Source organism: Tenebrio molitor, chromosome 9, assembly GCF_963966145.1.
Source record: "Tenebrio molitor chromosome 9, icTenMoli1.1, whole genome shotgun sequence".
Taxonomy (NCBI): Eukaryota; Metazoa; Arthropoda; class Insecta; order Coleoptera; family Tenebrionidae; genus Tenebrio; species Tenebrio molitor.
The window spans coordinates 15,822,220-15,837,211 of record NC_091054.1 but is presented as its reverse complement, the minus strand read 5'-3'; the positions used below and the strand labels follow the sequence as shown (position 1 = coordinate 15,837,211).

General features: G+C 38.0%; 2 protein-coding genes across 2 annotated transcripts; one reads left to right on the top strand and one right to left on the bottom strand.

Moving 5' to 3' along the window:
* Nucleotides 1-5,393: 5,393 nt before the first annotated feature.
* On the top strand, nt 5,394-8,068 carry LOC138138808 (leucine-rich repeat-containing protein 15-like). Its single transcript, XM_069058901.1, has 4 exons — nt 5,394-6,083; nt 6,137-6,624; nt 6,683-7,171; nt 7,224-8,068. The coding sequence occupies exons 3-4, from the start codon at nt 7,159-7,161 to the stop codon at nt 8,015-8,017; spliced, it is 807 nt and encodes a 268-aa protein (XP_068915002.1). The 5' UTR covers nt 5,394-6,083; nt 6,137-6,624; nt 6,683-7,158; the 3' UTR covers nt 8,018-8,068.
* Nucleotides 8,056-14,980, bottom strand: LOC138138801 (klaroid protein-like). Its single transcript, XM_069058887.1, has 5 exons — nt 14,803-14,980; nt 14,563-14,697; nt 14,244-14,504; nt 10,631-11,112; nt 8,056-9,812 (listed from the first exon to the last, which is right to left on the bottom strand). The coding sequence occupies exons 2-5, from the start codon at nt 14,688-14,690 to the stop codon at nt 8,509-8,511; spliced, it is 2,175 nt and encodes a 724-aa protein (XP_068914988.1). The 5' UTR covers nt 14,691-14,697; nt 14,803-14,980; the 3' UTR covers nt 8,056-8,508.
* Nucleotides 14,981-14,992: the final 12 nt, after the last annotated feature.

Sequence of the window (14,992 nt, the reverse complement as noted above, 5' to 3'; positions counted from 1 at the left end):
GCATTTGTCTGTTTTCTCTGGGGCGCGAGTTCTGGGACACCCTGTATAGGGGGGCTGTTGGAAAAATTCAATACCTGCGTTGTGAATAACCAACGAAACACAGCTTTTGTTCGGGGAGCGTGGTCTTGATGCCTTGATGGAACAGGACGCCGCGTCGCCTCGTCTCAATTTTCTTCGTCTTTTTTTCTTTTATTGGCTGGCGAACCTTTGGTATTAATTTTGCTTAATATTCATCAGTTATGGTGTGCCCACGTGGTAAATAATCAACAAGGAGTACTCCTTAAAAATTCCAAAAAACTGTTTCCATGATCTTGCCGGCTGAGATGGTGACGCAAAATTTTCGAGGAGGGAGTGAGCCTTTGTGCCTCCATTCCTTACTTTGGCGTTTTGACTCTGGATCATAGTGATAGACTCAAATTTCGTCGACCGTGAAAAAATATTTCACAAATTCATCTGTTACTCAACAGCTTCTATGTTAGGGACAATAATTGATGAACTGCCCTCGTATAACTCGTGTAAGTGCAATAATTAATATGAAATATTTCTAAAGAAATGCGCCAGAAACGTTCACACTTGTTACACAGATTGTCACAATATGTTTTTCGTAAAATTATATTATCAGCATAAACTTCTCGAAACACATTTTACAATTTTTAAATCACCCTAATTTCACAGGTAGGTATTATCTCAAACAACTCTCAATTTATTGGTCGAATTATGGCTGAGAAGTTCCATGACAGTGTGACCATTCATTTTTTACATTCATGAAGCCATCTTCTGTCAAAGCATAAACGATAGAGCCCCCATTCATGTTAATTTCTGATATTACCTTTAAATAGGTAGGTTTCAGAAGTGATAAGATTTTCATTTTTAATCTGCCGTAGTACCCACACAAAATAGAATTCATCACTTGACAATTTATCATTTTTAGGCGTAATTGTGAAAATGTAATTAAAGAAATCGAAATATCTCCTGTCAAATGAAAAACAATAAAGTATCTACCTATTATCAAAAATCAGTGGTTATCAGAGTCATGGAATGTAGTAAAAACAAAGTTGACAAAACAATTTAAAAATGCTTCGCTGGTATTAATTTCATTTTATGGCCTGTTCCCATATACAGGATGATTCCGAAATAAGTTTGTAAAAAAAAAACCGGTAATTGGCGATGATGAGACGTCATAGACAAAAAAAAATCTTATAAAAGTTGTTTCGTTTTCGATATATATACAGGGTGGTCCCGATATAACCTGCCAAAAGAAATCCAGTAATAGGTGACGATGAGTAGAACTCATACACAAAAAAAGTTTCTAATAAAAGTCTTTTCGTTTTCGAGATAAAAATAATTGAAAATTTGGTCAAAATTTGCTGTACGCTAATGAGTTAATCGGTTTTAAAAAGGTAATTCTGGTTACTTGGCTGCAATTTCTTTAGCAACGGTACCTGCAACACCTATGACATTTGTCAAGTTTAATTTTAAATTTTCGAATCCTTCAAAAGGTTATGAAATTCACAAAACAAGAATACGCCGATTTGCATTTACTCTATGGCGAAACACGTGGTAATTCAAGACCGGCAAGGCGACCATACGGCGAGCGTTTTCCTGAAGGAGTCCTTCCGTCCCGTTGTACTTTTGTGGAGCTACATCCGCATTTATGTGAGGTTGGTTCTGACTGATTCCAATACGATGGCGTCCCCGATCCTCCATTTAACCCCTCTGGATTTTAATTTTTGGGACCACACGAAAGATTTGGTATACGAAGTTGAAATAAATACAGGAGGCCAACTCCAGAAACGCGTAACAGACGCCGCGAACTAGATTCGTAAAAACCCAGAAATGCTGAATTCTGTTTATTAAAATTGGTACCAGCGTACTCAAATGTGCTTAAATGCCAACGGAAGGCACACAGAACATTTATTATAAAATAATTGTTCTAGTCTAGTTTACCTTTCATTAGTTAGTAGATATTTTCAGTTACAGTTGAAAGTACGAATATGTAAAGTGTAAATAAATTTATTCAATACATTATTTTGGCTATTTAACCACAATTAAGACGATACTCTTGTTACACAGTTCTTCCACAATTTTGCACACACTACCTCTACATTTATTTACACATTGAGGAACACCACTTTATTTATTACTCATTCATCTCAGTCTACAAAATCAGCTTTTGTACCTAAATAAGCTGGTGAATTAACGCACACAGTGTAGGTACAGCGTTTTCAATAAATGTCATTAATTTGATTTAGTTTGTCAGATTTGAGATTTGTCATAAACGATTCAGGTACCTATGTTGCTTAGATACTGTCATACTTACAAACACCAACAATTAATTCCTGAGTAGGTACGTATTTTTGTGGTCAGCAGCGTCGAATGGGTGTGGATAGGGGTTAATTTATCCCCATTATTTTGGACCTAACAAAATGGGGTTTTTTGGACTTGTTAGATCCTTCAAATGACCCAGAATTTTTTTGGCAGGTTATATCGGGACCACCCTGTATAACGGGCGTTTTTTTTTTTTAATTTGGCGTCGAAGTAGGCGTTGAACTGTCGATTGTGAACGCACTATACAGGTTACGCCACACGGATCAGCTGTTTACACGAGTGGTGCGCTCTCAATCGACTCTCCAACCCCTACTTCCACGCCAAATTTTAAAAAACACCCTTTATACCTACAAATGATTGAAAGTTTTATCAAAATTGCTAGTACGCTACTGAGTTAAGGTGATTAATTGATTATCTTCCTAGTTTATAACAACAATAATCATTAATCAAAGGTAAACGGCGCCCGTAAGTCACAAACGTGACATTATTCTTCTCGATCATTTCCATAGAAACATTTACAAAGCAGTGTGCTTGCCGCTTGCACTTACGACTTTATTATGGAGTTGATGTAATCATGGTTGGTAATGAAGTGAACAAATCGGATAAATTCTCCTTATTCATAGGCGTTGAAAATACGGCCAGTGCCAGCCAAATTGCAGCGGCGGTCAAGTCGTAAAGTATATTTTTTCCTGGTAGGTAAAGTCACTAGATGTACCTAGTGATATATCTAGTGACTTTACTGGTAGGCGGTTGTGCGCGCCATTTACAGAATCCTGCATCGAAATGCGACCTCCCTATTGGTTACTCTATTCCACTAACTAATAATCTTTTAGGTACTGATTTACAAACAAGTAAATAGGCTTTGAAAATATTCAGGAAACAAATAGTGCGTTGTATTCCTTGCGAAGTGAGCTTTCAAACGAGGTGTCACTTGGCGTACCCTTCCATTTGAAAAAAAAAAGTTAGGGGTGGTTGCGCACTTCCGGGAGGAAATATACAAAAACCATATGCGCCAAAATGTGGGCAAGGAAAAACAAAAATCGACCTATTTCGGGATTTTTTACAAAAACAGCCTATATCCAAGTTATGAATTTTATTCCAGTTAAAGTTTCCACACTGTACAGGTGTCTCAAAAATGGCGCCCAATCTCTTGAGGGGTTAAACTATTTGAAGAGTTGAGTTCAATTTCGTTGTGAATTTTTTTCCTTTGACTATTTTCTAAGTTATACACATTTTAAAATAAACAAATTTGGCAACATCGGTTGGTATGCACAATCAACTAAGCCAATTCTCATTTAAGATCAATGTTGCCACTGTTATTTTAGCGTATTTTGGTAGGTCATTACTCTAAAAAGAATTACTTCGGTGTTGTTCCACTACCTAAAGGGGTCTTGGAAAAAGTAACATTGTAAAGTAATTTATAATTCAGATACATCTCTTTGAAATTACCATATTTAAGAGCAAGTTATACAAAATCCGTTGGTCCGATCAAATTTTGTATTGAGATTTACCTTCCCAGACTTCTATTCTTTAAGACCCTTAGGAGATTGGGCGCCATTTTTGAGACAGCCTGTATATTGGGTTAGAGTGGTATAATAAGAGAAAATAGGCTCGATCCTGGTTCCTAGGGGAGTTTTTGAGAGTTAAATTTGCATTGGCAGCCTGGTAGAAACATTTTGATAATTAACAGTTTTATTTAAACACAAATAGTGCCAATTTTTACAATAAAAGTGCAGCTAATTATCAATCGGAAAACGCCCCTAGGAACCAGGATGGAGCGAAGTTTATTTTGGGTGATTCAAAATGATTATGGATAAGTATGGCAACTATGTTAGAAAATTTATGTGGCAACTCTGTGGGTAGGATAGAGTTGATATTTTTTTGACAGTTCATAGTGGCGTAATTTTGAATATTGTCAAAAAAATAATCAATGTGCAATGGTATACAAGAAATCAAATGCACCCTTATGAAATGTCATACAAATGTCAACTCTACCGAATTCACACAGTTGCCACATATTTTCGTACATAGTTGCCATACTTATCCACAATCATTTTGAATCACCCAATATTATGCATAACATGCACATACATTTTATAATTAAAAATAAATGCTTTCATTCTCTCTGACTTGGTGTATTACATGGACTATAGCAACGACCGTTAAAGTGAAAATTTTTATTATAACAACCGATATTTTTTGTCTACAATTCGTTTAATTCTAAATTATGTATTTTAATAATTAATTATAAAAACTATGCATTATTATAAGCGTAAACATCGTTTAATTATGACTAATTTTTATAATAAAATCTATTGATTTTACTCCTAAAAATCATTGCATTCTGAACAGGCCCACATAGTAGTAAAGTGTTTATGGAATCTTTTATTGCTTATAAAAAAATAAGTACGATTTTAATGAATAATAAAAACCTGACTATTGTTTAAAAAAAAACTCAAAAGATCCTAAAAACTGATTTTGTTTTATTTCAACAAAAAAATTCCTTGGCCTATACATGTGACCCACTGCAGAACAAGTTTTTTGAGACAGATTACATTTACTACCCCTACAGAAATATTTTAAAACTTAAATGACATTCATTACAATACTAGAACAAAAATCAAATACAAAACACTGTTAAAAATAGCCTATCTATACTCCTCATCCCAATTTTCTTCATTCAAATTAAATTTTTTACTATCATAGAATGTACCAGTGGCCACTACATTACTAATCCCTATCGGTTTCTCAGTGAAAGCAACCCTCTGTGAGGGACACACCGCCAGATGCTCCATCATTTTTTCCTTGTTCTCAAACCAATGCAAGGAATTGTACAAACACTGTACATAATCTGGATAATTCACCATACACTTGATAATGTGGCGTTGCAGGTGTACTCTCAACATTCTGTGTTGTGGGTTGAAGGGGCACGACGCGAATTCCATATTTTCTTTAGATCTAAAACTAAACTATATGGTACACGTGCATTCTATTTTGGCGAAAATTTAGGCGCGCTAAATTTGCAAGACCATTTGGCCTTGTCCAACAATAACATAACCTCATTTTACACCAACCTTGCGAACATGACGCCGGGAGATGTTACGTTACAGTTACTCAATACGTAGAAATTATAATAAGCCTGGGATTATCTTTTCCAACAATCCAATCAACAGTTGGGAAATACGAATTTTTAGCACATTTCACCTACTTCACAACAGACCACCGTAAACAATAACAGAAGAACCACAGAATTAATCTATGCCAGAGAACGCAAAGGCAGTGCTTTTACACGTCACTTGACAAAATATGGATTTTTTACTATTTTTAGTTTAATGTCTATGGGATCGATCAATTACAGAAAACGAATATTTTTATGTAAATTGCACACGTTGATTTTGCTCAGGAAATGAACTAGTGAAAACTCGGAAGATGATTTTCTCTACGCATAAAGAATAAAATATCAGCATACAGTGAACCGTTAAACTGAGATGAACTTTTCTTTAGTACCTGAGAAGGCTTCTTCTCCTTTTGCTTCACTATCAAATACATCTTGTTACTCATGTTTTTGCCAAAATTTTCTTATAATTATATTTTAATTTGGCACTTTTTATTGTACGCCATCTTTGTTCATTGCACACAAAAATAGTTGCAAATGGCGTATCCAATGCAACAGCAAGGCCAAGAGTACATTCTGTGGCTCGACAACTCAGCAACTTACGCGGCCACTCTTGAAACATACCCAAACCTTGCAAACGGCAAGCATTGTTTGTACTGTCACTTTACTAAATACTAACGATTTGTATTCTAGATGAGTTGCCGGCATGCGCTAGATGTGCAAGGCCGGAAAATGAATTAAACGCCAGATTGGCATTTCAAAGATTTTGTCCCAACATATTCACTATAAACGGCGTAAAATACGCACAGCACCACCCACAAAAATCTACTTGTATATGGGAAGTGGACTACACCCTAGACGACGGAGGTGATTTGCCCACTCCCGGGCCAACTCTGGATGCTCTGTGCACTTGTTTGATACGCTACCGCCCTTTGGACACGATAATAATTAACAAATCGTGTGCACCTCCAAAAATTATCACCATTCATTACTCAGTAATGTGTTCCTGTGACCCTGTAAGAACATCATGAGCGTGCCTAAGAAGAGAAGCAGACGGATTGGTCACGTCGTTCAAACATATGGATATTGAAAATTAGTTATTTTGTGTCGCGTGACAAACCGCAAGGTCTGTAGAATGCAGATCATCTATGGGAGTCGAGTTTGGGATTGGGGGATTTCGTGTAAGTGGGAGTACTTACGTGGGGGATTTACATTGTAATCACAAAAGACCAATTGCAGGACATTTTTGCACAGAATCTAACATCAAGTTTCGGTAAGAACAGTATGGTACGAGTAGAATCTTTTTTTAATGGTGGTTCGTTGCAACTTCGTTACTGGAGCATCTACTTCATTCAAGATCTGCCTGAAAATATTCTAATAATGCTACAACTGTTTCTCAGTTCTTCTTCGACTTCTCTTGATAAGCTGTTCCGCTAGACTTCCCTCTTCAACTAAGCAATCGCAGATTATGCGAACGCAACCTATTTCTGCTTCCCACTTCAGAAATTAGAGTTCTTGTGAAATCTGCTGACCAGTCTTTCGATATTTTCAGCAAAATACTGTAAATGTACTTATCTAAAAAATATTTTAACTGGTGTTGCGCATGTGCTTCTCTCTCCGTCAGTTTTTAACTCTTGCAAGTGACCCCTGTATCAAAACAACTGATAACCGACTTGTTTGTCCAAAGCAGTCTCACTTGTAAAAGCATTTGCTTTATGACATTTCACAGTAAGTATAATCGATTAAAATAAGATTTACTTTTGGTCACAAGATATTTCAGGAATGTTGACGCTCCTTTTCTTGCTCGTCACTACAATTCCATACCTGGAGAGTCTTCAGAACTCAAAACTTCACTTAGAAGAGCTGACAGGAATCCTTTCTTCGTCAATATTTCCCCCTTCTACCAACCCTAAAGAACTATACATTTCCGCAAGTTCGGTGTACAAAATCGAAAACGGAGCTCTTTGCACCCCTTCCCTTGAACGAATTCATCTGGAGGACAACAGTTTTCCCAAACTGACAAAACACTCTTTTGGCAACTGTCCGTGTCTCAAAACCTTGGCACTGGTCCACAATTACGGCCTGAAGTTCAGCGTCGACACCTTTTCCAACTTCCCTAATCTGACAGAATTGGCTTTCGTAGAACAGAGTGTGCCTCACGTGACTAGGGAGCTCTTCCGAAATCTGACTTCGCTAAAAGGACTGTCTATCATTTGTGCAAGTGTGGAAAAAATCGACGAAGGTGCGTTCAGCGATCTGAAAAATCTAGAAGAGTTGAGCTTGGGTGAGAACGCACTGAAAACTCTTGACGGCGTATTGACTCCAAATTTACACAAGTTGAGGATGTTGCTCTTGGATTACAATAATCTGGAAACTTTCCCGTGGAGTGACCTGGAAAATGTCAAAAATTTAGAATATTTGGCGCTTTCGAACAACAAAATTTCCCACGTCGACGCAAAGAAAGTCAGTCGGTTGGCCAAACTGCGCTCGTTCGACTTGTCCAGCAATCCTCTCCAGCCCCAAACTGTCGACTGCGTCCGGCAGATGCTGAACAGTTCTGTGGTGTCTGTTTGACACATTTAATGTGAATTGTTTTCAATAATAAAATAACACAAATAACGAAAACTTTATTTTTATATAAGAAAATACAAACGAACTACCGTGCAACGATAAAAGCGACGGTGACGAAGACTCTTAACATACGTTAGTCCCTAAAACTAGTGACTGAAATACATGACTAAGTCGATTAGGTTTTTGCAAAACTGCATAAGGCAACTCACAGTGAACTAGTACTACAGTATTTTTTTGTACTTTTTAACTATTTTTAGACCGAATCACAGACTCCTTTGTTCTTAATACGAAAATGTGTCACTTAAAAAATAAACTTCTGTTAAATACTAAATGAAGACACGTTAAAATGAAAAACGAAACACAGGTAAGTACTCCATTGTTAAAACAGCACGACCCACAATTACGACGTACTCTTAATGAAGACGGCAAGAACGGAAGAACGAGGTATTTACAGAATAAATAATGAACACATTGGGCTCGAACGGCGGGCGGCTCTACGTCGGCTCGCTGCTGAGGGTCCCGTGCACCCTAAACCTGTACAAACAGGTGTAGTTGGGGTTGCCGTGGTTCGACTTGACCCTGATCTCCACCATCGTGAAGACCAGCCCCGTCTCCTGCGCCGCGAAATACTGTATGGGATCTCCGTCGTAGTCGTAAACGTACTCGCCGATCTTGACCGCCTCTCTGTCGTTCTCGCTGTTCAAGCCGAACACTTCGAACTCTTTGGGGGCCGAATCGATCTTGCCCTCCGGCACCAGCAACCTGCTGACGTGCTCCACCGAGAACGCCTCGAGTCTCACTCTGGCGGCCAGTTTGATAACTAGAAAGCCCGGGAAGTTCTGGAAGGCCCAACACTCGCCCGGATTGATCCCCGGGGTGATGACCACGCGGGGGGAGATCGACGGGTACCACACCGGAATTCCCAGCACCGAAATCACGGCGGTACCGGAGTAACTCTCCGTGCACCTGGTCGTGACGATCTCGCCCCCTAGCGGCTCCATCGCGTAGTCCACCAATCCCGTCCGATCGGCGTCGTAGATTCTCAACGCCGATTGGACGACTTTTCTGATCTGCTCGTCGCTGATCGATCCGGTGTCGCCCCCACCATCGCCCAACTTTGTGACCACCTTTTCCATCACTCGATTAGCAGTGTTCTCTACGGAAATGTCAAAATGCGCCGCTAGGTTCTGCGTTATGTTGGACAGTCGGCCCTCTAGGTCTTGTTTGGCGACGAACAAAGCGTGCAACCAGTCCGTCAGGCCCTTCTGCTTCGACAGAAAGTCATGATCGTTCAGCAAATCGCCTAAAACTCTACCGACATACGGTTCCAAGTTGATCATTGGTTTGTTACAGCATCGATTCAATCTCTGCGTCAGCCTCGCCAGATTCCGCACGTTCTCGGTCCGCACTTGCGACATGACACGGTTCAAGTCGGCGTTTTTGTTTTGTTCTAAAAGCAACAGTTCGTTTTTGATTTTATGGATTTCGTTCCGGAGCTCGTCGACTATCTGAAGCATTTTTTCGTCAGACTGTCGGTCAACTTTGACCTGATAGTTGTTGACGATGTCGTGTATTTTGGGGTTCTGCAAGATTTTCTCGACGAGCTCGTCGGTGTTCAACTCGGCGAAATTGACCTCCGACCGAGAACGTGAAGTTGGTGGCATTTGATTAGATGTTTCGAACGAAATTTCTCCTGTTGCAGTTTTGGAAACGTCCGGTGGGGGTGTCACACGCACGTCGGACGGATTGTTAAGAGACCAGTAGATGGCGCTGCCCAAGGACGAAAGCAAGAACCAAGCTGGAAACGATTTTCCGTCAACCTCACAACAATCACTATTTTGACAACTTTTTTGGCATTTTTGTGTTAGTTTATGAATGATACGACACACACAGTGAGACATCGCAACAAGATTAATGCGGGGCTAAAGCTTGACAGCGCCCCACCAGGATACGTTTTACATTTGTGAATCCTCGCCCCTCGCTACCACCTCGCTGACTAGAATCAAAAAGGTAAAAAAAGCATGTAGAAGTGCACATTTTATTAATTTTATTAATATAAATTAAAGCAACAATATAAAATCACTATAATAGTTACAACACCGTGTTATAATAAAATATGAAAGTTAATTAAAATTGAATGAAAAATAACTCGACTAACACTATGTTAATTATTTGCAACACCATCACACTGAACAAAAGAGACAAACGCAGATGAAAAAAACGAAGACAAAACACTATGCGCGGAGGGTGATGCGAAAAAATACTGAACTGAAGTAGTACAACCCCCCGTGCGACTGACACTATAGAAGAACGTGTTAATAGCACACGAAGCGCCTAAATTATTGAAAGATGTTCGACGCTGCGTTTACGAATGAATTATAGCAAGTGGAAATGTAACGTCCACAGTGAGGGTGGCAGAAAGGGGCGAGGGAGACGCCACTAGCCAACAACACATGTAAACCTGAAATACCATCATGGATAACTCTGTATCTCCGACACAAACCCACCCCGCGACACAATTAACTGACCAACGTTCTGATCAACGATCACTTTTGCAAAACAATCCCCAACTCGTGTTACGCTCGTCGATCAATTAATTGTCTCGCCGGTACTCACCTGCGAATAATAAAAGCGGGAGCAGACACAGCGCCACCACTGCTTTAGTCTTCCGTCCGCTCGACGACTTCCGCAGCAACCACGTGTCCAAGAGCATGACCCGGCTCGCCAAGTGGTGGAGCTTCTTGCCGAAATAGATCATGGTGGAATTCGTCGATCTGTACACGGAGTAGAAACACCAGTAGATCACCGTGTATATGCTGGTGAATACTGAGGTGACGACCGAGGTGAATGTGCGTCTCCGCGTGGACGTGGACCGGAAAATTTTGTAGCTTTCGTCGATTTCTTCATTGTTGTTCGGCGATGAGAACAGTCTTTGTTTCACGTGTTGAGATTTCAAGTTCAAGTATGAATCGGTGTTGGTGCCGCTGTCCACGTGGATGGTTCTTCGAGACATGTTGGGCATCTGGACGACGCCCGGAGCGAGCTCGACGCGATCGCGTGAATGCCGCGAATATGTGTAGTCCGTTTTCGGATATTTGCTGCAAAAAAGTGATAAGCTGTCGTTAATAAAACCTTATCGGGTGAGCGGATGAAAAAGTGTTGAGGTTGATTGCGGAACGTGTTAAACTGACATCTGCACGATTTAATAAGTGTGGATTGTGGCAGAGTGATGTATTATTGTTCGGGCGAAAGGGTCAAGATCTGGAGATTTCCAAAACATTTCACTATTACCTATGTTAACGTGAAACGTTTATTTTTATTACAACCAGGAACTGTTATATAAAACAGTGATAAATTTGTTTATGTATTTAAAACACTTAAAAAAAAAAACGCAGTGAGAAGATAAGACAAATTTCGTTGGAGCAGATACACGAAAAAGATGAGAAGTAAAACAAAATTTGTTGTGGTGCAGTTACAATTAATTTCAATGGTAGAGAAAATTAATGGAACAGCAACAGCAGCATTGCTACTTCTTTACAGTACCGTCCAAGAAATTCTGAATTAAAAAAATTCAACAAATTCAATTTGAAAAAAATGAAGATGCAATGATAAAACAGTCATGCACTTATTTTTTTATTTGGCGGCACTACAACAATTTTTTGTAACCTTTGAAGTATCTTTATTATCTGTAAATATAGACATTAGTGTCGTTACGTGTCTTATTTTATTTCGTTTATTAAGAAACCTTACTAGACTTAGGCCCGGTTTATTCACCTTCAAGTAAATTTATTTAGCCAGTAGTTGCTATGATTTAGAATCTGCTATTGGTAGATCCATAGTAATTACCGTTCAAATAAAGTTACTTGAAGGTAAATAAACCGGGCCTTAAACTGTATTGATTCAAATGGCAAATATTTTGATTCAAAATAGGTATTTTTTAACAAAATTTGCATTATTTTCCGCACAAACTGGTATGGGGGAGAATTTAACTTGTTTATAGAATTATTGCTCAACAAAAAGGACGATGGGAGCAACTAGGCTGCTAAAACTTTTTCGTGAAAAATTAAAACTAAATTAGAAGTCTGGTAAGAAATGTTTAAAATTCAATATCTACCGCCTCTAACTATAATAACAATAAAAATATATGATTTTGTATAAAACAGAAAAAACTAAAATTAGATCGTTATAATGGTTGTGATGACGCACCAGGATTACGTTTGACTAAAATGTCACAGGTTATATAATTTTTGTTTTATAATAAATTAATATACAAACTTTAGAAACTACAATGTATTGCACATATTTCGTTGAACGTAACATGATATGGTGTTTTTGTTTCAAGTACGGGGCGGCAAATATTTGTTTGAATTAAATCAATTCTTGTCCGTCTCAACCGGCACTAAATTGTTGAGTTTCACCTTTTTATCCCCCAAAATTTGATTTGATATCACATAATGCATCACTCAGTGGTAACTACAAAATTTATAAACTGCTACGGGTTGTTGACTATGTGCCAACTTAGTTGCTGTCAATGCCATCCACATAAAAAAAATGAATATAGGTTAAGCCATCCATAAAAAATGAATATAGGTTAAGCAGAAGTAGAAAACTGCAGTATGTGAATAATTTCAAATTCGAATCTGATTAAAATCTGATACAAAAAAAAAACCTTCACACTCGTCCTGAATTTCTTGAATGTGGTGAGTTGCTTATTAGTTAGGTACTGCATTTTCAATTACATACTTTCAAATATTTCGCAGCATCATTTTTATGACTGCAGTAAATTAATTTTCTCATCCACTACGTCCCACAAACTCGATAAAATTGAGATCAGAACTGTGTTGGCTACCCGATAATGTCATACGTCAGTAAAAAAATAATAAAACATGTCCTACTTTGCTGCTTACTGCACATTTTTCAAATTTTTGTATAATAAAATTTGTGTTACAGTTTGGAAGATGTTATCATTTTTAAATATTTTTCGAAGATAAAAAAAATTATTGCGGTTGTTAAAACTGTGTAAACTTTGAGAAGTGTTGACAATGTTTGAGTAAGAAACGCGGTTCGCGTGTATAAACATGAAATTAGAACCACTGATTCTAATTCCTTATAAATTAAATCTAATGGATAAACAATAACAGAGATAACGACAATAATAAAACTTCACTGGTTTTCGATGCAAAGTTTTTTCTAATTAAAAATCGGAACTTTGAACATTTTATGCATGCACGCAAACAATATCGTTATTAGATTCACTTTCTTAACGGTATTCCAAAACTTAATGCAAATGTGGGATTAACATATAATAAAAACATGATCAGAATTAATTATAAACAAGACGTCTAACAATTTATGTCGTATTCCAAATTTAATTTATTGTCAAGCATGTTTGTCATATTTCTGCATCTCATTATTGATGCAAATCAAGTGCAAAATCGCAAAAACCAGTTTTAATCTGCTACATAGATAAATATGATAATTACGTACCAGCTTAAAAAATTAAAAAATAACAGAGTAAAATCATTTATGAGTAGCAACGGAACAGTACTAACTTGTAACTCATTGTCAACAATGAAAAAGTATGACTCATAAAAACTTATTTAGATAGTTTCAAAGACGACGAAAATTCAAGTAATAAGTCAACTTGTCAAAGTGTACAAAATTATAACTCATTACAGTTCAAACATTTTACTGAGCTTGAAGTAAAAAAGTTATCAACCTAAAATCTCATGATTCAATTTGTTTTGAGACTGATCCATCATTGCAAATTAACTTATTTTAATCAAACGCATAAGATAAACCGATAAACGTTAAACATGAAAAATTAAAGAGTTGCAAAGTATTCCCTAGATTATCTTATCTTGTTGCAGTTAATTCCTTCACAATTGTCGCATAAATAAACAGTCACAAAGCAAATATTTAAAGATTATCAACCACAAACTGAAACTATGATTTTTTTCTTGTAAGACAACTTCTAAGTAACCGTCACTTTCTCGTCTTTAATCTCGCCAATTACATTTGAACAAATTTTAATAAACCATCCCCTCAAATGCATTACACAAACATTCAAACATCTACATCTACCACCCCAACATTTTTCCATAATCATACCTATTTGTCGTTATTAACGCACCAAAATCGGCAACAACACTCTCCTGCAAAAACTCGCCAATGCTTGTTTCAACTCGCAAAAGTTAGGTTATGTAAACGTCAAAAGTAAACAACATACTCCCAGTATCTGCCGGCCCTTCTGTACAAACTCAACGCCGATATCTCGGCACTGCCATTAGCTGCCGCCCTCGCATCTTCCATAATCTGATTTTTCTCATTCTGTGAGATATGGGCCTGCGACTCGATCTCACCCTCCTCTGACGAATAATCTGACGTTTTGTAGACTGAACGCGTCGACTTTGTACTCTTGTTCCTGATGGGTTTTCTTGCGGATTCGTAGAAGTACTCGGTGGAGCTCGCATCGGCCTTACTTATAGTCCTAAAAAGCAAAAAGGGTCAACTCGAGTCTTTGAAAATCGTTTTTCACTTTAAATTACCTGGTTGTGGTGCTTCTCGTCGATCTAGTCACTGATACGTGGTTGCTACCTTCGAAGGACTCCGCTTCGATGAACTTTTCCGTTTGAAACGGCGTCGTAGACCTGGACCTGGATCTCAACTCCATCATTTCTAGACTGAAAAGGGAAGAAATAAACTCCAGACTCCTGCCGGATGGCGGCGGACTATAAATACCCTTCAAAATTCTATTTTTGGGCATAGTCAACCCTTTTTTTACTTACCTTCCAGAGAAAATATTTACACTGGCATGGACACGCCTCGCGTGCTTTGTACAACCTTCACTACACTTCAAATATTTCGTTAACGATTAAACATTACCAAATTCCAACGGTTTTCGTTCATATAAACATACGTAAAATTGGTACATACACTACAGATGCATTATGTATGACGTGACGTCACCTTTATATT